At 37.9% G+C, this 21,004-nt stretch overlaps 3 protein-coding genes and 2 non-coding genes across 6 annotated transcripts in view; 4 read left to right on the top strand and 1 right to left on the bottom strand.

The window, feature by feature from the left end:
• Positions 1–21,004, top strand: part of rps12 (ribosomal protein S12) — a 146,504-nt gene that overhangs the window by 125,028 nt on the left and 472 nt on the right. Inside the window, exons 1-5 of one of the 2 annotated variants that reach the window (XM_063015316.1) lie at positions 16,529–16,584; positions 16,709–16,755; positions 18,407–18,523; positions 18,693–18,795; positions 20,482–20,583. In XM_063015316.1, the coding sequence (XP_062871386.1) occupies positions 16,742–16,755; positions 18,407–18,523; positions 18,693–18,795; positions 20,482–20,583 (336 nt within the window). In that variant the 5' untranslated portion in view covers positions 16,529–16,584; positions 16,709–16,741. Of the gene's footprint in view, positions 1–16,528; positions 16,585–16,707; positions 16,756–18,406; positions 18,524–18,692; positions 18,796–20,481; positions 20,584–21,004 lie in introns of those variants that run through there. The other variant, XM_063015317.1, reaches the window with a different exon arrangement.
• Positions 51–9,507, top strand: sh3bgrl2 (SH3 domain binding glutamate-rich protein like 2). Its single transcript, XM_063015324.1, has 5 exons — positions 51–82; positions 1,209–1,317; positions 5,553–5,738; positions 6,117–6,197; positions 6,873–9,507. The coding sequence occupies exons 2-5, from the start codon at positions 1,273–1,275 to the stop codon at positions 6,894–6,896; spliced, it is 336 nt and encodes a 111-aa protein (XP_062871394.1). The 5' UTR covers positions 51–82; positions 1,209–1,272; the 3' UTR covers positions 6,897–9,507.
• Positions 12,108–14,410, bottom strand: zgc:153284 (uncharacterized protein LOC751696 homolog). The gene is made up of 3 exons (XM_063015318.1): positions 14,345–14,410; positions 13,279–13,446; positions 12,108–12,230 (listed from the first exon to the last, which is right to left on the bottom strand). Exons 1-3 carry the CDS (start codon positions 14,387–14,389, stop codon positions 12,168–12,170), a joined length of 276 nt encoding a protein of 91 aa, XP_062871388.1. The 5' UTR covers positions 14,390–14,410; the 3' UTR covers positions 12,108–12,167.
• Positions 18,238–18,316, top strand: LOC134334024 (small nucleolar RNA SNORD101). Its single transcript, XR_010015445.1, has one exon. It is a non-coding gene; the product is annotated as a small nucleolar RNA SNORD101 (small nucleolar RNA).
• LOC134334030 (small nucleolar RNA SNORD100) lies at positions 18,866–18,947 on the top strand. Its single transcript, XR_010015451.1, has one exon. It is a non-coding gene; the product is annotated as a small nucleolar RNA SNORD100 (small nucleolar RNA).

The raw sequence follows: 21,004 nt of genomic DNA, 5'->3' as shown, positions 1-21,004 counted from the left end.
GTGAAGACAAACACTCGCTCACTGCTATAAAGCTGTCATGACGCCTCGCCATGGCAACCACTGTGATTCACGCGCTAGTAAAGTAAGAGCCAGAATTTAATCAATAAATAATAATAATAATAATAATAATAATAATAACAATACTACTACTAATAATAATACTTACAATAATAATAATACTTACAATAATAATAATGATAAATGTAATAATAATAACAATAATACTAGTAATAATGATGATGATAATGATGATAATATTAATCATAATTATAATAATACTAATAATAGTAATAATCATAATAATAACAATAATAATACTATTAATAATAATAATTATAATTATGATCATAAGGATAGTAATAATAATAATACTGAAAAAAATAGTAATGATGATAATAATAATAATAGTAATACTAAAAATAATAGTAATTATGATAATAATAATAGTAATAATGATAATAATAATAATAGTAATAATAATAATAATAATAATTACAAAAATACTAATAACATTAAAAATTAAAAATTATTATTATTGTGCTTTTGATTGATGCATTATTACAAGATAATTTATTATGTGATTATTATGTGAGTTATTATTATTATTCTCAATGATATAACAATAATAAAAAAAATAGTTATATTATTATTAATATAACGGCAACCGTTATTATTATTATAATTACTGTTATTATTATTATTATTATTATTATTATTATTATTGTTATTATTGTGCTTCTGAGAAATGCATTAGTAAATTATTTCAAGATGATTTGTAATTATTGCATTATTACAAGATGATTTATTATGTGATTAGTTATTATTATCATTAATATTATAACATTAATAATAATAATAGTTATATTATTATTAATATAACAGCAACAGTTATTATTATTAGTAGTAGTAGTTGTAGTAGTATTTTACATTCTCTCATTTCAGCAGCACAGTAGTAAAACACAAGAGCATATACAGTAAAATAACATTTTATAACTTATATAAATAACACAAAAAAGATTCAACATAATAAAAATATAATGAGTGAAGTAATGATTATTTTCTTCTTCTTGTTAATAAAGTAGTATCTTAATAAATTATTATTAGTAGTATTAGTAATGGGGTAGTAGTAGTAAATATAAAACAACAGTTCCCAGCATGCACTGGTCAGTATGTGTGTGTGTGTGTGTGTGTGTGTGTGTGTGTGTTAGGATATAAAAAGACAGAGGGAGTGAGGAGGGTGAATGTAAGTGTGTGTGTAACCGGTACGTTAGGATGGTGATCAGGGTTTTCATCGCCTCCTCCTCCGCCTCTCTAGCGGTACGTATCACATCTCAGTTGTATTGAACAGTTTATATAACCAGTGTATAGTTTATAATCAGTGCGTTATTAACTTCATTACAGCGTTATAAACACATGTTCCTGTACTGGACTGTAATGTTGGACATCTTAATTGGAAGCTACTTTAGTGGATGACTGAAGTTGTCAGGACTGCACAATAATTTGTTAGGAGCAATATATTGTACAATATTAATATTAAAGCATCTTATTATATCATAATAAGAACTTTTCTGGCCAACAACAACAGCTACTACTACTGTTAATAATGATAATAATAATAATAAGGATAATGTTGCAGGAGGTGGTGTTTGTTTCCCACAGCTGTTGGGTCTCGGAATTGATCCTTGTCTCTGGTCTGTGTGTTGTTTGGTATGTTCTCGTCGTGTCTGAATGTGTTTGGTTTCCTGCATTTACTGTATTTTCCTTCCACCTCCACAAGTTTTCTGGTAGGTTCATTGGCTGCTAAACTGTCCTTAAACATGATGATGTGTGAGTGAGTAATTGAGTGATTTCCAGCTATTGGTGGTGCCTTGTCCAAGATGTATAAAGCAATTACTAAAATATATATATATATTTAAAAAAAACAATCAATAGGCATCCTAATGTACAGTACTATATTTATCCATATCTTGCAGTCCTACCAGGTGATAAAACATTATTTGTCAAGTATGCATTTTGCAATCAAGAGTTTTGTTTAATTTACCTCCCTAACAACAAATGCGATTTTGTGCTTCACTGGTCTGGAATCATGACATGGATCTGATCATGACTAAGTTTTACCCTGTTAAATTCCCCGACAGCATATGGGAAAGGTTTCTAGATTTCCCATGATCTGGTCTCGCCTCAGTTCTGTACTTTTGTGGACCGATGTAAACAATAAAAGAGCGACAGTGAGCAAAGTGCATGTTTACCCAGCAAACCAACCAGCATTGTGAGGGCGTTTGTCTTCATATGAGGGCTGCTGTTCAACTAATAAATCAGTGGGGTAAAAGCATTTAGAATCAAGCTTTATGAGCTACAAACGTGTTGATGGACTCTTGATCTTGAGCTTGCTGGACAGACATGTCAGTCTAAAACCTTGTGCGTTACTGTATAGTGCTCCCCTTTCCTGCAGATACAAAGATCCTCGTCTGAATAGACTTTCCACAACCTTTTAGAATGTATCTAAGAGAATTTGTGCCACTTCAGCTGTATTAAATTCTATTATATTACATATAACGATGCACTTTTGGGAGGTGGTACAATAAGCACTTTCACTGCAAAAATATGTTCCATATACACTGATCAGCCATAACATTAAAACCACCTCCTTGTTTCTACACTCACTGTGGTCCTGTGACCACTGATGAAGGTCTAGAAGATGACCGACTCAAACAGCAGCAATAGATGAGCGATCGTCTCTGACTTTACATCTACAAGGTGGACCAACTAGGTAGGAGTGTCTAATAGAGTGGACAGTGAGTGGACTCGGTATTTAAAAACTCCAGCAGCGCTGCTGTGTCTAATCCACTCATACCAGCACAACACACACTAACACACCACCACCATGTCAGTGTCACTGCAGTGCTGAGAATCATCCACCTCCTAAATAATACCTGCTCTGTGGGGGTCCTGACCATTAAAGAACAGGGTGAAAGCAGGCTAAAAAGGTATGTAGAGAAATAGATGGACTACAGTCAGTAATTGTAGAACCACAAAGTGCTTCTATATGGTGGGTGGAGCTGATAAAATGGACAGTAAGTGTAGAAACCAGGAGATGGTTTTAATGTTATGGCTGATCGGTATATACGTAAAGTGGATTCAGTATTTAGACACCTTGATGCTTTGCGCACATAATTATATTGTGGATTTAATTTTAAATGGCTTTACTCGTCATTTTTCACATCAGTCTACACTTAATCACCCATAATAAACACAGCACTTGTTGTTCTGCTCGAAGAGTTCAATTAAATCTTATTCCTCATGTCGCGTCTCTGTCATTAAAACCTGATTTATGAAGAACTTACTAAAGGAGTACTACAAAGATGGTTGTGCATTTAACATGTTCTTACATCTAGGCACAGGACAGTTTTTACAATGGCTCTTTCTCGCCTTTCTGACCATGGCCCTTATGTCCTAGACACCCAGTTTAGCTAGAAAACAAGAGGTTTTGGCTTGAACTGTAAAGGTTGTCAGTAAAGGTTAGATTATAATCTCATTTGCTGTATGTACTGCCTATTTTTGACCAAGCAGATTCATTCATTTTTATTTTAAATGTTATTTTAATTGAATATGGGGGGCAAATAAGTACTGTGTATTCATTCAGTTACACAAAACGAACAGCTGTATTTATGAATACAAACTTAATGAGTTGACTGTGCTTTGTGGCTTATCAGATAGATTTAGTTTATATAAGTTTCACTTCATTCGGCCCGACATTAGGTAATGGTACAAATGAGTAATGCACCCATTTCCCTTGTCTCCTTATTTTTACAAAACTGAGTTTTGTTTAGTTGAAGTACTATTTTTAGACCAACGCTCGCATACTCACTGACTTTTTCTCCTCAACACACACACACACACACACACACACATATATACAGTAACTAAATGATAAATGAACTGGTGATTACAGAAGGCAATTAGATCTTGATTCTACATACACACGCACACTAATTTCATTACTATAATGAGGACATGTGGAGGTCGGGGATGTGTGTGTTTGTGTATATACAGGACTACATGTGTGTGAGTAGTCTTTCAGCTCGGATACATGTGTTGGGTGTGTTTTGATGTGTGTATGGGGGATTTTTAGAAATATGGGTGTGTAACAACGAAAGATGTTGTGAAGAGAGTGATTCACAGACTAGTGGAGAAGTTTTAAGCTACTTGGGGTGTCATGAACTAAAGTGCTGAAAACTTGGAAATGTGGTAACTATACCACCTTTTTAATAAGGAAACTTGACAGTCTATTATAACATATTAAATGTATATCATTATTTATAATTATAATATGACACAGGAAGAACATGTCAAACTCCGTAGACGTTGATCAGGCCCGCATGATTTGCATATGCCAAGCCTGCGTACAAACACACACACACACACACACACACACACGCTTTAAATGGATTATCCTTATAAACCATGGCTAACCCCTGCTTTCCCTCCCCCATTCAACTTAGTCCCAATTTTACCTTCTAATATATGTCAAATGGCCAAAAGTATGTGGGCACTTGATCATAAACTTGTTGGACAAGCCATTTCATAATAGCCTTTACTCTTCTATAATGGCTACAAGATTTTGGTGTGTTTGTGAGGATTTGTGACCATGAAGTTAAAATAGATTGTAGAAGGTGTAAGAAAGGAAAAGTACCTGAAATGACTAATTCAGACACAGGGAGAACATGTAAAACTCCTTACAGAGGTGATTGAAGACAAGGATCAAACCCATGTTGCTGTATAGCACCTAATGTGTGTGTGTGTGTTTGTGAATCTCCCAGTCTATAAAGCACATTAATGTGTCTGTACGATTTTTGTATCTGTGTCTAGACGAGATTCATCCCGTCCATTTCCCCTCAATTAAATCCCCAAAAGGGATCAATTCTGTTTTCCTGTTGTGTCTATAATGTAACCACAGACCTCTCAAACTGTCAACTCATCTGTGCGTGTGTGTGTGTGTGTGTGTTTTAAACACACACACATACACACATACATGGAACTTTGTTTAAGTTAAGGATTTTTATTTAAGATTAGGACCAAATCTGTATCGATTTAATTACGAGACAAACAATCTGTAATTATGTGAACAAATCAGTAAAATACATCATATGTGGGGACTTTTTACTTTATCCTAAAATATCTACTGTTGCGACCTCACAAATTTCCTTTAACTGAACTGGCATGAACTTCCACAGACACACTTTAAAATCATGTGAAAAGCCTTTCCAAAAGCATTAAAGCTGTTGTAGCTGCACTTAGGGTGGGTGTAACTTTTATTTAATGCCCATGGTTTTTGGGATGTTCCATAAGGTCATGGTCAGGTGTCCAGATACATTTGGCCAAATAGATTAACTGAAGACCATACCAGGTATATTATGCTATATTATAACTATATAACTATAATGTTTACTTACCTTGCATTGACGTTATATAATATTTTTTACCTACATCATTTTCCTAGTGACGTTTAGTTAGTGAAGCTCTGGTCTTTACTATTATGTGATGTTCCTCAGGTAAAAAAGAACCAGCAGGCAGTTGTGGGATTCCTGGAATCAAACCGAATCAGTTTTGATGAGGTGGACATCACTATGCTGGAGGACCAGAGACTCTGGATGTATAAGCACATTCCTGAAGAGAAACAGCCGGAGAAAGGCAAGCCGCTCCTGCCTCAGATCTTTAATGGGACAGTTTACTGTGGAGTGAGTATGTACTGTATTCTATTGCAAACCCGATCATAAGATACTTACCCATTTAGTGCCAGTTTAGGGTCTCCTAAAAGTGAAGATATGAGGTTTAAACCTAAACAATACCATAGTCGGCTTTGGTGGGGAGTCCAAGTCAAGTATTTATATATCTCCTATTAATCAGAGTGATTTGTGAGGTCAGTTCACCCCTCTTAAGATCTGTTTCAGTTCTGTCCTTCTCCAAGCCAAGCACAAGGAAGCTTGTGTTAGCCCTCCGTCTCCCAAATTTGTAGCTTCATATACTCCACTGTCACTTTATTACATCTGTACATCATTAAATCATTAATTATTTGAACAAAAATGGGTGTTTTTATGTTTTTATTTAATTTTCAGGATTATGAGGACTTTTTTATGTCTAAAGAAACCAACACAGTGTTTTCATTTCTTGGCCTCAACTGTCAACCTTCAGGAAAGGTACAAAACACACCTGTAAAAACACACACACACACACACACACACACACACACACTTTTCTAACTGACAGGAGGACAAAGAACTAACTTGTAATATTTTGTCTGACCAACTTGATTGAATTTTGTAAAATACGAAAACAGTTAGGGGTACCATGATTGGCTTCTCGGTTTGAAACTCGGGGTTGCCACCGGTTGGCTGGGCGCCATCTAGTGGGCATAATTGGCAGTGCCTTCAGCAGTGGCCTTAATTGGCCACCATATCTGCTAGGGTGGGGCGACCAGACTATGTGTGGGTGGGATCTTCATATGCTGTGTAAGGACCCTGATCTGTGGCAGAGACGCCTGTGCAGAATGCAGGGGCGAGAAGAGGAGGGCTGTGCACGTGTCGGAAGAGGATATCCCTCAGCAGCGGAAGATAAATTGACTGCACTAAATCGGGAGGAAAATGGGGAGAAAATGCATAAAAAAGGATCCACCAAAGGTTCAGTCCTTTCAAGCAAAGATGGGTCACTACTTTGTGCCAAAATTGTTCAGTTCAGAAAGACCATTTTCAAACTTGCAAATCATTTTCAAGCTTCAGTCTTTCACCATCTACAGTACATGATATTGTAAAAAGATTAGATTAGATTTAGAATATGATATTAAGTAAATGTGTCTCTGTCCTCTACTTTTACAGGACTGTGAATCTGACGCTGTATAAATCGCCTCCATATCCAGGACTGAAACACTGTGGACAGTTTTAATGATTTTCTCTTTGTGATGTTTCTCTTTCGAAACCATTCCTGCCAGCTCTGCACTTGCCAAATACATAAAACCTCCTTAATATTTATACAAACATATAGAGGACGAGCAAAATATTAGGTAATAACGGGTAACATTGCTGCTTGAAGGTTTGTAATTCTTTCACATTGTTTTGTAGTAATGAAGCAAACATTTGACCTGAAGTGTATCTTCTGAAATGTACCATCAAATCTTCATCTGTGTTATAAAATAAGATAAAAAAGCCAAATTAAACAAATAATGCAAAAACATTAGAAGCTTTCCATATATTATGACACAATTCTCCAACATGAAATATCTACATCCAAAAATACATTTATCTAGATGTAGGAAATTGGTGAAATTGGAACATATCACCTGTTTATTGTTTGTGAGTCCAGGTTTTGTGTCTTTGCTTATTGGCTTTAAATTTAAGAAAATGTTGCTGAATGTTGTTGAATTCCAGTTTTGTAAAATACATGATGGACATTTTTTGGCTCACAGATTTGTCATCTATCCCTGTCAGTAAACTTCCTCTTACAACCTCTCTGAAGGTGTTTTTGGTTCATGATACCCTGACATATTTGTTAAGAGTGTTCACGGTGTTAAGAGGCTCGGTGGGTAGCACTGTCACTTCAGCGCAAGAAGGTCCTGGGTTCGATCCCCAGGTGGGGCGGTCCGGGTCGATTCTGTGTGGAGTTTGCATGTTCTCCCCGTGTCTGCGTGGGTTTCCTCCTGGAGCTCCGGTTTCCTCCCACAGTCCAAAAACATGCAGTCAGGTTAATTGGAGACACTGAGTTGCCCTATAGGTGAATGGGTGTGTGTGTGTGTATGTGTGTCTGCCTTGTGATGGACTGGCGCCCCGTCCAGGGTGTTACTGTGTGCCTTGCGCCCATTGAAAAGCTGGGATAGGCTCCAGCACCCCCCACGACCATAATTGGATAAGCGGTTAAGAAAGTGAGTGAGAGAGTGTTCACCTGCAGTTAGAGCGCTTACTATATGGCCTCATTGGACCTCTGTTAGTTGCTGCACAATGCTATTTCATCACTAATACATGCTGATCAGACTGATAGACCCTACTTGTAGTGCTGCACTTGCAATTGTTCTGTAGCCATTTGGAATGAATCTAACTTTTTAATATGTATTTCCATGTTTCTGTTATTTTGTCCACCACCATTTTACACTCGCGTACACTTAGTAGACTTAGTGGACACAGTAATTGAGACAATGGACTGTTTTGTTTATATTAGTGTTTGTGACTTTATTTATCTATGTGTGGGTTTAGTTTATCAGTATAAAATGTTCTGCCAAGTTTGGTTACAGTATGTGTGTTTGTATTGTACATAATGTCATATGTTTGTATCATTTTAATGTGTAACTTCTTTTATTTAAGAAAATGTCAGCATTATTTAGTGGGAGGAAAAGCACAGCACATGAAAATGCAACAGTATAGACTCTTCTGTGACTATATTTTAACCAAAGCAAACAGGTCAATACTTTAAAAAATGCTTTTATGTCAATTTAATCTCAACCAGAAAACAGAAGCAGATGAAAATCACTGTCAGCACCCTTGCTAGTTGCTCTTGGTTGGAAGTGCCACACTACTCTGCTTTGTTAAGAGTCAATTTAATGAACATCACACTGCATCCTTTTATTAACACATATGTTTTATTATTGAATCCATTATCTGTTGTTTTTGTGTAATAATCCTAAAATCCTTCAAAGTTTGAAGTTTGTAATATTATGGAAATTAAAAAGTGGCCAAACATTGGATGAGCTGCTGGGCCAACAACACAAATACATCACTGTCTTCCTGTCATTGTCTATCCCACAATTCACTGCTCCTCTTCACCTATTTTCTCTGATTTATTAAATGATTCCGCATGAATTCATCTGCACCCAGCGTGCACACGCAAAGCCTTGTTTTCTACTAAATACATTTGCACTCAGGTTATGGTTGTCCTTCATGCTGTGTCTTTGCATCTTAGGATTGTAGGATTTTATCATATAGGTACACCTATGTGGGTATACAATTACTGACTGTGTCCCAGCTCTGTACTCTTTGTTAACCCATGTAGCCCATGTTTTACTCAAAAGGGTCAGTCATAGGACCCCTATTGACCAGATGATGTTTGGGTGGTGGACCATTCTCTGTAACTGTATACCCGTCATCTGTGTGGTTGGAGTAGCTTATAAAATGAACAATATACTCACCACATACACTGATCAGCCATAACATTAACACCACCTCTTTGTTTCTACACACATTGTCCATTTTAGCAGCTCCACTTACTATATAGAAGCATTTTGTAGTTCTACATTGACTGACTGTAGTCCATCTGTTTCTCTGCATGCTTTGTTAGCCCCTTTCATGCTGTTCTTCAATGGTCAGGACCCCCACAGGACCACCACAGAACAGGTATTATTTAGGTGGTGGATCATTCTCAGCACTGCAGTGACACTGACATGGTGGTGGTGTGTTAGTGTGTGTTGTGCTGGTATGAGTGGATGAGACACAGCAGCGCTGCTGGAGTTTTTAGAACAGCATGAAAGGGGCTAACAAAGCATGCAGAGAAACAGATGGACTACAGTCAGTAATTGAACTACAAAGTGCTTCTATATGTTAAGTGGAGCTGATAAAATGGACAGTGAGTGTAGAAACAAGGAGGTGGTTTTAATGTTATGGCTGATCAGTGTATGTACATAATTAAGTGCTCGGTGAGTCTGTTTTGCAAATAAATCAAACATATTGTGTATGATAACAATGTGAATACAGTTTAATGACAAATAAAAGAAAAGCATGTAAAGAAATATAGCACATTTATGTGTTGTGTTGGGTCTGCTAGTCATTTTGCCTCAATCCACAGAAATATTAAAATAATAATAATGTGGCCACTTCCTTTAAAATAATCAGATATGAATCCAACTAAACCCCTGATTAAAATTTTGGGCTGCTCCTTTAGGACAGATGGGCAGGACAATGATCTCCACCATCATCATGGTGTTCCATCCTTCCAGTACACTAATAGATACTTGAATTGATATCGGTGCTATTGGAACTGTTATGGTGGCTCAGATCATAGATGCCCATAGCTTATTTCAGGGAACTTTGGTCTCTGCAGGTATTTAGATCATGCTGGATTACTAGATCACTACTATTAAATCGAGACTATTTGACAGTTTCATCTAATATGTGCACAGACCAGCTTACTAAGTGCTCCTGCTGTACTCTCTGAGCTTCTGCATCTGGGTTGCTCAACAGGGACCTGACCCAGAGGTCGTGAGAATATTGCAGACCCCATAAACCCCCTACAAAAGACTTAAATCAATCATTCATCTGCAGGTGTCAGTACCCACTCCCTATGATTTTTTAAAAGAACCCATGAGGAACTAGAGTAGATAATTAGCTTTAGTATTGTATTCATGTGGTAAAGTGGTTTCCTTAGAGGAGAGGTGCAGTGTAAAATTCCCACGAATTATCATCCATGGGCATTGCCCTCTTTGGTTTACAGACACATTTTGTGTCAGGGTGGCTCAGTGCTGCAGTGGGTACCTGTGTTTAACTCTCACCTCAAGTTAGTGTCTGTGAGTTGCATATGTTCTCCTTGTATGCATTTGCATTTTCTACAAGTACTCTGGTTTCCTTCATTTTCCCAAAAAACATACAGAATGTGGACTGGCTGCTCTTTACCCCTCGACGTGAGTGAGTAAATACAGTAGATGAGAGGTTGCGGTACCCTGGCACACCAGGGTCTACTTTACTAAAACATGCAGAATTTGAGTATATATAAGTGAGTGTTGCCCTGTGATGGATTGGCGCTCTGTCCAGGGCGTGTTCTTGTCTTGTGCCCAGTATCTCTGGGTAATACCAGATTCAAGCAGAATTGAATTCAAGGAGTAATGTAGTTACTGCAGGTCCTGTTTAAGGGTTGAACAGTAGCTGCTACTGACAATCTTGGAATTTAAACCCACAACTTGTCACATGTAATAAACCCTAATTACATATTTACCGTATTTAGCAAATATACACTATATGGACAAAAGTATTGGGACACTCCTGATTACTGAATTCATGTGTTTCAGCTACAGTCATTGCTAACAGGTGTAATAAATCAGTGATATAAAGGAAATTACATGCTTCCAACTTTGCAGCAACTGTTCCAGCATGACTGTGCTCTAAGCCAGTGGGGCCAGTGATAGCTCAGTGGTTAAGGTACTGGACTAGTAAACAGAAGGTTGCCGGTTCAAGCCTCGCCACCACCAAGTTGCCACTGTTGGGTCCCTGAGCAAGGCCCTTAACCCTCAATTGCTCATTGTGTAAGTCGCTTTGGATAAAAGCGTCTGCTAAATGCTGAAAATGTAAATGTAAGCTCGGTTTAAAGAAACCTCAGAGTCCTGCACAGAGTCCTGACCTCAACCACGATCAACAGCACTGGAATGAACTGGAGCATCAAATGCTGCTTTTCTTGACCAACATCGGTACTCAGCCATGCAAATGCTCCTTTGATTAAATGGGCACAAATTACCATAGACATGCTTCAAAGAAACACTATTTCAATACCTTTAGTGTTTCAAACAGGATGTCCAACAAGCTCACGGTCAGGCGTCCAAATACATCTGTTCACATAGTGTATAATAAAAATTAAGAAACAAATTATGGTAGTTTGGAAGGAAAAACGGACTCACATTAAACTGAGCATTCTTGTATCCCTTTATTTCACATTTAAAAGTTTTTGACATTAATAATTCACACTGTGAGCAAAATAAGGTAAAGGGGAGTTTACAAAAAAACAAAGGGGGTATCAGACCATACTGTAGCGGAAAAGAAGAATACAGTAAATAAAACACTAATACTAATACAGGGATTTTCCACACTTTTATACTTTTATTTCTATTCATACAGCTTGTGCAATTATTTCTGTTATTTCTATTTAGTTGTGCAGTTGTGCTGATACAAAAAGTAGGTTTATACTTACAAAGTCTGACATGATTAGCCTAATCTGACCACCAGTTCTCTCATTGTTAAAATGTTTATAAATGTTGTTCAGTGATTAAATACATAGGGAATTACACAACATGCTCTCTTTAAACAAGATATAAAACAACCATATCAGCTACAAAAATGATACATTTAAGACAAAATCATTCACATGGCAGACGTGGACCCTGTGTATCTATTGCACTATAAAGCAAATAATCCCATTTTTGCCCTTTACAGCTTAAAAAATTTCTCTGCCTTTTCTTCCTCCACTGCATTGAAGAATGCTTGATAGTCCTGAAAACAAAAGAGATGAGAGGAAACATGAGATGAACATTCATTTATTTATTTAATTAGATTAAATAATATAATGATAATCAGTGTTGCAGTAGGTTTGCTTTCACCTTTTGCATGTTTTTGGGGAGAAAACCAGTTTATCACAAAGCATCTCGCACTCACATATTAATACTCACTCACCTAGTAGTTAAATCACGTTCTGTTTTGAGATGTGAAAGGAAAACATAGGGACCATCAGAAAGTGTACACAAAATTTTACACAGGCACTGAGCAAAGATAAAACCTGATTCTCTGGATCAGTGTGTCACACACTATCTGCTGCACCACCATGCTGCCAAACGAGGAGGCTAGACTACATTCCAGTTCAGACTTACATTTTTTGGTATGATAACTTAGGGTGGGTGTGTGTGTGTATATATGTGTGTGTGTATGGGTGTGTGTACGTGTGTGTGTATGGGTGTGTGAGTGTATGGGTGTATGGATGTGTGTATGTGTGGGTGTGTGTATGTGTATGTGTGTGTATGGATGTGTGTATGGGTATGTGTATGGGTGTGTGTGTGTGTGTATGGGTGTGTGAATGTGTGAGTATGGGTGTGTATGGGTGTGTGTATGGGTGTGTATGGGTGTGAGTGGGTGTATGGGTATGTTGTGGTAAAATTTCAACACTCAGTAGGTTTCAGAGGGAAATGCACACACACACACACACACACACACACACACACACACACACCCTTATTGCTGCAATATACTAAACAGGCAGTATGATACATTGGCTGTGTGTTTTAATTACACCATATTGACTAATAGCCACAAACACTTTTAAATAATTTATTTATAAAACATTTTTAATAAGTGTCCTGTGCCCTAAAATCACAAAGGGTTTCGACCATAGGATAAATGTATACATTAACTATAACTTATTGTAGGTTTTTTTCTTCATATCCGGTATTACCCACATTTGAACCCAGATGCAATAACTGTGCCTCAATACCGAGCCGTCTCACATAATACACTCACTGTGAGCAAAGATAAACAAATAAATACTCACCCCACAGTATTTATCACCATTGAAGATCTGAGGAGGCATGGCTGATGGGTTCCCCACCTTCGTCCTCATTTCCGTCTTTATTTCAGGGCTCTGTGTGATGTCCTTCACAAAATACTTTATCTTCTTTGCATCAAGATACTGGAAAATCTCGCTCTGCTGCTGCTTCACCTAGAAGAAGAGATCTAAGTAGTGTCTTGGAAAGATCACTGGTATGAACAGTTCACATTCATGAGCATTCAATCCAATAAAGCCTGTATAATTACCAAAATAATAAATTCATACTTATCTATTTAACATCTCAGTCAAGAAGCCACCTTAAAGATTTTAAAGAAACAGTACGCCCCAATCTACGTCTGTAAGGAGGGTGATTATTCTTAACAATGGCATATTGATTTACTGCCAAACTGATTCTGGACTCGAGCACGTTGGCTAAATAAAATCAGAACCAAAGGGAAGCCAAGAAATATATAGGGCGAGTCAGAGTGCAATGCACAACAGTGTGACCTACCAGTGAGTCTGCAAAATATCAGATTCAAAATAATAAAAAGAGAGCATAAAAAATACCCAAACAAATACCCTAACTAAACCTGAACGAGGCAAGAGGACTATGAGGAACTGTGACCAAGTGAAGTGTGATAGCTACTCGGGCCACCAATGTACTAACACACGATCACAAACCAATACTTCTCCCACTGTCCTAACTAAAAGGGGAATTAGAATAACTGATCAAAGATTTTAAATATCAGAGAAAGCACTTTTAAAAGATCATTCTTATAGAAGAGGGCAAACGCTACACTGGCTGTCTTTCTCTCCGGCTTTGTTTTGCACAGTGCAAAGATTCATTGAGTTTAAAGACAGCTTTATAGGTTTTAGCTCAGGTCTGGTGCATTAAATGCAAACAAAATGCAAGATAAAATACAAAAAACTGTAATAAGTATGAACTTAAACTTTTGAGTTTTTGTGGCTGAAGTAGTATGTGTTTCAATCACTCAGTGAAAGAACAGTTTTAGACTCATGACACACATGCCGTTTAAACAATATATTAATGAAAATGTTCACACTGTACCTCTCTGGAGCCGGTGGCAGCGCTGTAGTAGATTGTAACAGACATACTGAAGTGCTGAAGTGAGAACAGATAATCTGATGAGGGAACGAAGCACCTGACAGCAGCAGAACGCTGAATCTGAATCAGTGTAGCTAAGTGTAAACTGTGACTACACTTAAGTGTCCAGAGCAGGTGAGCAAGTTCTGACATGGCTTACTTGACAGCCACGCCTCACGTGCTGAGTGAACACACACACACACACACACACACACACACAAACTCCCATACAGTAAATGTCAAATCTTGACGTGGGAGACTTGTTTCAGCAATAAGCTGAACTGCCAAGCAACATTTTTACAGGGTGAAAAAACTGATTACTAGAGCTAGTGGGACAAGTAGAACAAGGAAGTAATATTTTTCTAGAAGAAAATGACTATTAAATACTTACAGTGCATTAAAATATCCTCATGCTTTCTTTCCAGAAAAATATTGTTACAACCAAGTATTCATATTATTTGACAAGGGACTTAAAATGTAGGACCAGAAACTTAAGAAAACATCAAAAAGTAAGAAAATGAAAAAAGTAATTGCAGGAGTCTAAACAGAAGAGCTAAGTAAACACAGTGACAGAGATTTTCTATTTCCTCATTTGTTTTAAGAAAGATGTTCTACACCACAATGTTCTCACTGGGCCAGAACTTAACTCAGATAAGAATCTTTTAGATGATTTTGGTTCAACATTGGTTGAGAACAAAGACTTATTAGAGAAGAATTAAATAATTAAAATTGTAGAGGCCAGTCTATAACTGCAAAAGCTGCAGCTCAAATTAGCAACACGTTAAAGTGGCTTTTTTCCAAATAACACCCTACTGAACTGAATAGAGTGTCTTATTGTTGCACTTTAATGTTATACTTAATATTTTGCATATAATATGAGGTTAGGGACAAAGCCAGGAAGTTGTAAACAAAGTGAGCTAAAATCACCAGATATCTTAGTTGAGCATAAAGCCTGTTTCACAAGTGGGAACAAATCAGTGAAAATATACATTAATACTTGTAAAATATAAACTGCAGGCTGTAATGTATCATCAGAATCTCTGTACAAGATGCAAAAGTGAGTAACCGTGCATTAAAGGTAAACAGTGCATTAATACAACTCCAAGAGCACTGCATCAAATGGTAAGTCTATTTATTTCATTCACTTTTAATGCTAGACTTGTATTCTTAAGTTTACTATGTTTTGCACATGTTGGGTTTGTGAAAATGTGAAGTTTTAATAGTTTTTCTCAGACAAAAATCTTCATTTGTGCATGGGATAGATAGAAAGATAGATAGATAGACAGACAGATAGATAGACAGACAGAAAGACAGTTAGATAGATAGACAGACAGATAGACAGACAGACAGACAGATAGATAGACAGACAGATAGACAGACAGAAAGACAGTTAGATGGATAGACAGACAGACATATATAGATATATAGATAGATAGATAGATAGATAGATAGATAGATAGATAGATAGATAGATAGATAGATAGATAGATAGATAGATAGATAGATAGATAGGGGCCAGTGATAGCTCAGTGGTTAAGGTACTGGACTAGTAAACAGAAGGTTGCCGGTTCAAGCCCCGCCACCACCAAGTTGCCACTGTTGGGTCCCTGAGCAAGGCCCTTAACCCTCAACTGCTCATCGTGTTCCGCTCATTGTGTAAGTCGCTTTGGATAAAAACGTCTGCTAAATGCTGTAAATGTAGATAGATAGACAGACAGACAGACAGATAGATAGACAGACAGATAGACAGATAGACAGGTAGATAGACAGACAGACAGATAGATAGACAGACAGACAGTTAGGTTGATAGATAGATAGACAGACAGACAGATAGAAAGACAGACAGCATGACAATAATAGGTTATAAACCTAGATTAAATGTGAAAATCTGTTTAATATCAACATTTCATTGTTGAAGTGCAGATCAGTATAATACAGTATAATACTGATCTGCACTTCAACAATGAAATGTTGATATTAAACAGAGTCGAGTCTTTAAATTGTACTTTAACTAAAGAAAAACAAAAATGCTGAAAAAGGGAAAAAAACAATAAACATAAAAGTTTAACAACTAATTGTTTATAAACCAGGCGGTGTTTTTTGTGTTCAGGCAGCGTGTAGGACACCTACAGGTCCGGTCCGGTTTAAAACAATGTAGTCGCGGCTGTGACGTCCTCTTTCCACGCTGTCATAGGGACGATTGGGTGAGTCGTAACGCTGGCTGTGAGAATCCGCTCTAAAACTGAACCATCCGACATTAAAATCACTCCAGAGTTTATCAAACATGTACATTACTAACATGTCTTCCTGTCTGTGTGAACATTTCAGAATTTAAAGTCCAACATCCATCGCTAATCTACAATGGCCGAGGAAGGGTGAGTGTCGCTGCTGATACCGCTGTTAGTTACCGGAACGCGGGGGAATAGAGCTACACTCAGCGCTGTGGTGCTGTGGATGAGATGTAGTTTAATAAATCAGTGATTTTTACTTTGTTACGTGTTCTAATGATGTTAGAAGTGATAGATAAATTACCAGATAAGTGGCTCTGGTACTTTGTGTTAGCTGTGTGATTGTGCATGTTGCAGATCAACAAACGACTCGGTGCTTATAACCCTGTTATTAAGAGTCGTTTAACTCTTGTAATGTTTTAATAATGTAGTTTAGAAGTGGAAACAAAAGCTTAATACGATCAAATCTTAAGTGTTTGAAGAGAATAATCCGAAGTTCTTAAAGTACTTACACTAATCAGCCATAACATTAAAACCACCTCCTTGTTTCTACACTCACTGTCCATTTTATCAGCTCCACTTCCCATATAGAAGCACTTTGTAGTTCTACAATTACTGACTGTAGTCCATCTGTTCCTCTGCATGCTTTGTTACCCCACTTTCACGCTGTTCTTCAATGGTCAGGACCACAACAGAGCAGGTATTATTTAGGTGGTGGATCATTCTCAGCACTGCAGTGACACTGACATGGTGGTGGTGTGTTAGTGTGTTGTGCTGGTATGAGTGGAGTTTTTAAATACCGTGTCCACTCACTGTCCAGTTCTACCTAGTCGGTCCACCTTGTAGATGTAAAGTCAGAGACGATCGCTCTTCTATTGCTGCTGTTTGAGTCGGTCATCTTCTAGACCTTCATCAGTGGTCACAGGACGCTGCCCACGGGGCGCTGTTGGCTGGATATTTTTGTTTGGTGGATGATTCTCAGTCCAGCAGTGACGGTGAGGTGTTTAAAAACTCCAGCAGCACTAGCACAACACACACTAACACACCACCACCATGTCAGTGTCACTGCAGTGCTGAGAATGATCCACCACCTAAATAATACCTGCTCTGTGGGGGTCCTAACCATTGAAGAACAGTGTGAAAGGGGGTTAAAAAGCATGTAGAGAAACAGATGGACTACAGTCAGTAATTGTAGAACCACAAAGTGCTTCTATATGGTATGTATGTGTGTATATATATGTATACATACATACACAGACTATATTTATAAATCTGTCCATGACTTGAACTGATGAATCTTGTCATGAATGTAACCATGTGTGTAAAACATAATGTTAAAATCTTAATAAAATAATTGTCCTTTTGTGTTCTAGATAATGTTTATACTAGTTTAGTTGGGCTGATTTCCACCCTGATGATGTGCTGTTTCTTCCTAGACTTAAATCTGATGTATCTGGGTGAAGTCCAAATAGTTTTTAAGAGCTAAACCCCTGATCTATGATGGTTATATATTAGTATGTAGGTAGTTTTTGTTTTAAGCTTCTGTAAGCTCCTTGAAAGGCTTCTAATCCTGTTAAGAGTTGTGCAGTACCAATGCTCATCAGTGGCTAAGTGTATCGAGTGTCCTCGGCTGCTGTGATGACTTCTTGGTCTTTAGTCGGATACCCCTTCACTCTCTTCATGAGTGAGACTTCCAGTCTGAGCAAGCCGATAAAAAAACTGTACATGCTTGACAAGTCGGTAATTTATCCTGTTTTTATTGAATTGAATTAAAAATTCTTATTTTTTTATTCTTTAGCATCGCTGCCGGAGGTGTGATGGATGTGAACACCGCCCTGCCTGAAGTGCTGAAGACGGCACTCATCCACGATGGGCTCGCTCGCGGTATCCGGGAGGCCGCCAAGGCTCTGGATAAGTAAGACCCTCTTATGTACAGAGAGAAGTTCGTTTAGCATCTGTGATGAGAATTTGGCTCCCTCTACTGAACTCTCTGAGGAGAATTCGAGATGTGAATGTGGTTCTTTTGTAAGAACTACATGATACTTGAAAGCTTATTATTACTATTATTTTTTTCATCTCATCAGGCGTCAGGCTCATCTGTGCGTCCTGGCCGCCAACTGCGACGAGCCCATGTACGTCAAGCTGGTAGAGGCCCTCTGCGCCGAGCATCAGATCAACCTCATCAAGGTACCAGGACTTTATTTATGACTATTTCTGCTCGATTTAGGAGATCACGTGTGGCACCTGCTCGTGCTTGTGTGTCCGTGATGACAACTTGGCTCCCTCTACTGAATCCAGTGTGGATATCGCCTTTGTTACCCAATAGTTGCTGAGACACACATGCAGTGCTGCATCTGGAAATTGATTTAGAACTGGATATTCCAGAGACCTTTATTCAAACTAATATACACTTAAAACTTACTTCAACCCAATACGCATGAGAACAAGAGTCCAACAGGCTGCTTAGTGTTAGATTTGAACTACCAACCTTCAGATCAGTAGTCTTATTACAATCACTGCCTTGGTGAGCGTTGTGGGGTTTAAAATGTTCAACAATAAGGTGAAAACTAAACACAACTTGAATTTGAATTGGGTGTTTGGTGTAAATGAAAATGCTTTTTGTTATTTAAGTCATTTTGACATTTTATTTTGATTAAATGTGTTGAACTGTAGTCGGTTCACCTTGCAGAAATGGAAAAGCTCAGCCACAATAGCACTGAATAATGAGTTAGCAGCTTAACATTAAAATCTGGGGGTGCTGGGGACATTCACCGTCTTAGCTTTTTATCTAAAGCGTGCACAACGGTGTCTGACTTCCTGTTATTCGGAGCTTGGTGTGACTCTAGTTTTCCTATTTTCAATCGGAGATAAATGTTGCCAGTTTAACCAGGTTGCTAGTGTGACCTTTTGGTTGGATCCAGCTCATTAGAGCCACTGAAGATTCATATAGGAAATTCCTGGAGCTCCTTGATAGCTTTTTGTAAATGTTCAACACGGTTGATCTACTTGTGCACGCTCTAGTATTACCTGTGATTGTACGCTTATTTAAATTTTAACTGTAGCACCATTAAGTGATCTAGTTTCTAAGAAAGTGTAATTATAGCTTCTCTGTTAAACCAGTGGTCCCCAACCATCGGCTGCAGGTCAGTGGGCTATTTATGCCCGGCCGCACAGAAAGAATAAAGAGATTGCTAGAAAAGCAGTTGTCTTATTGTCATCCCTAGGTCGGAGCAGCGGCTCGTTGCAGCGAAGAAAGCTAATTTTGCATCGTTTGTGAGCTATATTATTAAATCCTCCCTTCCCTGCCGGTCTGTGAAATTATATCTTATATGTAACCGGTCCGTGGTGCAAAAAAAAGTTGGGAAACGCCATGTTAAAAAAATGCAGCCCATACAAAACCTTTCAGTTTCATACTCTAGTAAATTATCATTACAGTTGAGATACCTAAGCTGCTTGAGATTTAGACACTAACCAAAGTGGCAGCAGTTGCTAAGCATGAATTACTGTTAGAAGAGAACATACTCAATTTCACTAACCCCAACACCTTGCCTCCAATCGGCAGGACCTATCTACCTACAAAAGATGGCATTCATGTCGGCCATTCAAACCTGGCGCACTGAAATCTGTTAATAGGAGAAAATGCCTGTCGTCAATCATTCCTTGCACCACTTACAAGAAAACGTTTCGACTGCTCTAAGATCAGCCCCATAAAACAGAACTACTACAATGAAGGCAATTTAAGGGACCTTTTTGAATAGACCCCACATAAAATGATTCTGGACTAAGATACTTTACATCACATACTATAGAGGTTATATTAAGTGTTTAAAAGTAAACAAGCCCTAAATTGGCTTTGTGCTCTCTCCGTTACAGGTTGATGACAACAAGAAGCTCGGTGAGTGGGTCGGTCTGTGCAAGATCGACCGTGAGGGCAAACCCCGCAAGGTGGTGGGCTGCAGCTGTGTGGTCGTTAAGGTGAGATCTTATTTTTTTTAATATGAACTCGGACTTTGATTAGATATTCAACAGGTTTTCATGTAGCCAGGTCGAGTCCAGGCACTGGCTCTCTGTGCCGTGTGGCTGTTTGTGTTTATCCTGGCCAGATAAATTGCCTGGATCACGAGCCTCACGATCCACATGTGATCTACGAGGTCCCTAGAAGGGCAACAATATCTAGCTTTTAAATACTTTATAGGAATTGTGTGGAAGTGCTTGTCTTAGGTACAGAACCTTTATCTCCTTATCACAATTGTTCCCCAGTTCCTACATTTCTGTTGGGATTAATAAAGTTTCTATATTTGATGAATTGTTGGAATAAATACATGTTTTATAAACGGTTAAAAAGGTTCACATACATCATGTTTATGTTAGAATTGAGTGAGTGGAAAATATTTTT

The sequence above is a fragment of the Trichomycterus rosablanca genome, chromosome 19, assembly GCF_030014385.1.
Source record: "Trichomycterus rosablanca isolate fTriRos1 chromosome 19, fTriRos1.hap1, whole genome shotgun sequence".
Taxonomy (NCBI): domain Eukaryota; kingdom Metazoa; phylum Chordata; class Actinopteri; order Siluriformes; family Trichomycteridae; genus Trichomycterus; species Trichomycterus rosablanca.
This window is presented reverse-complemented; position numbering and strand designations above follow the sequence as displayed.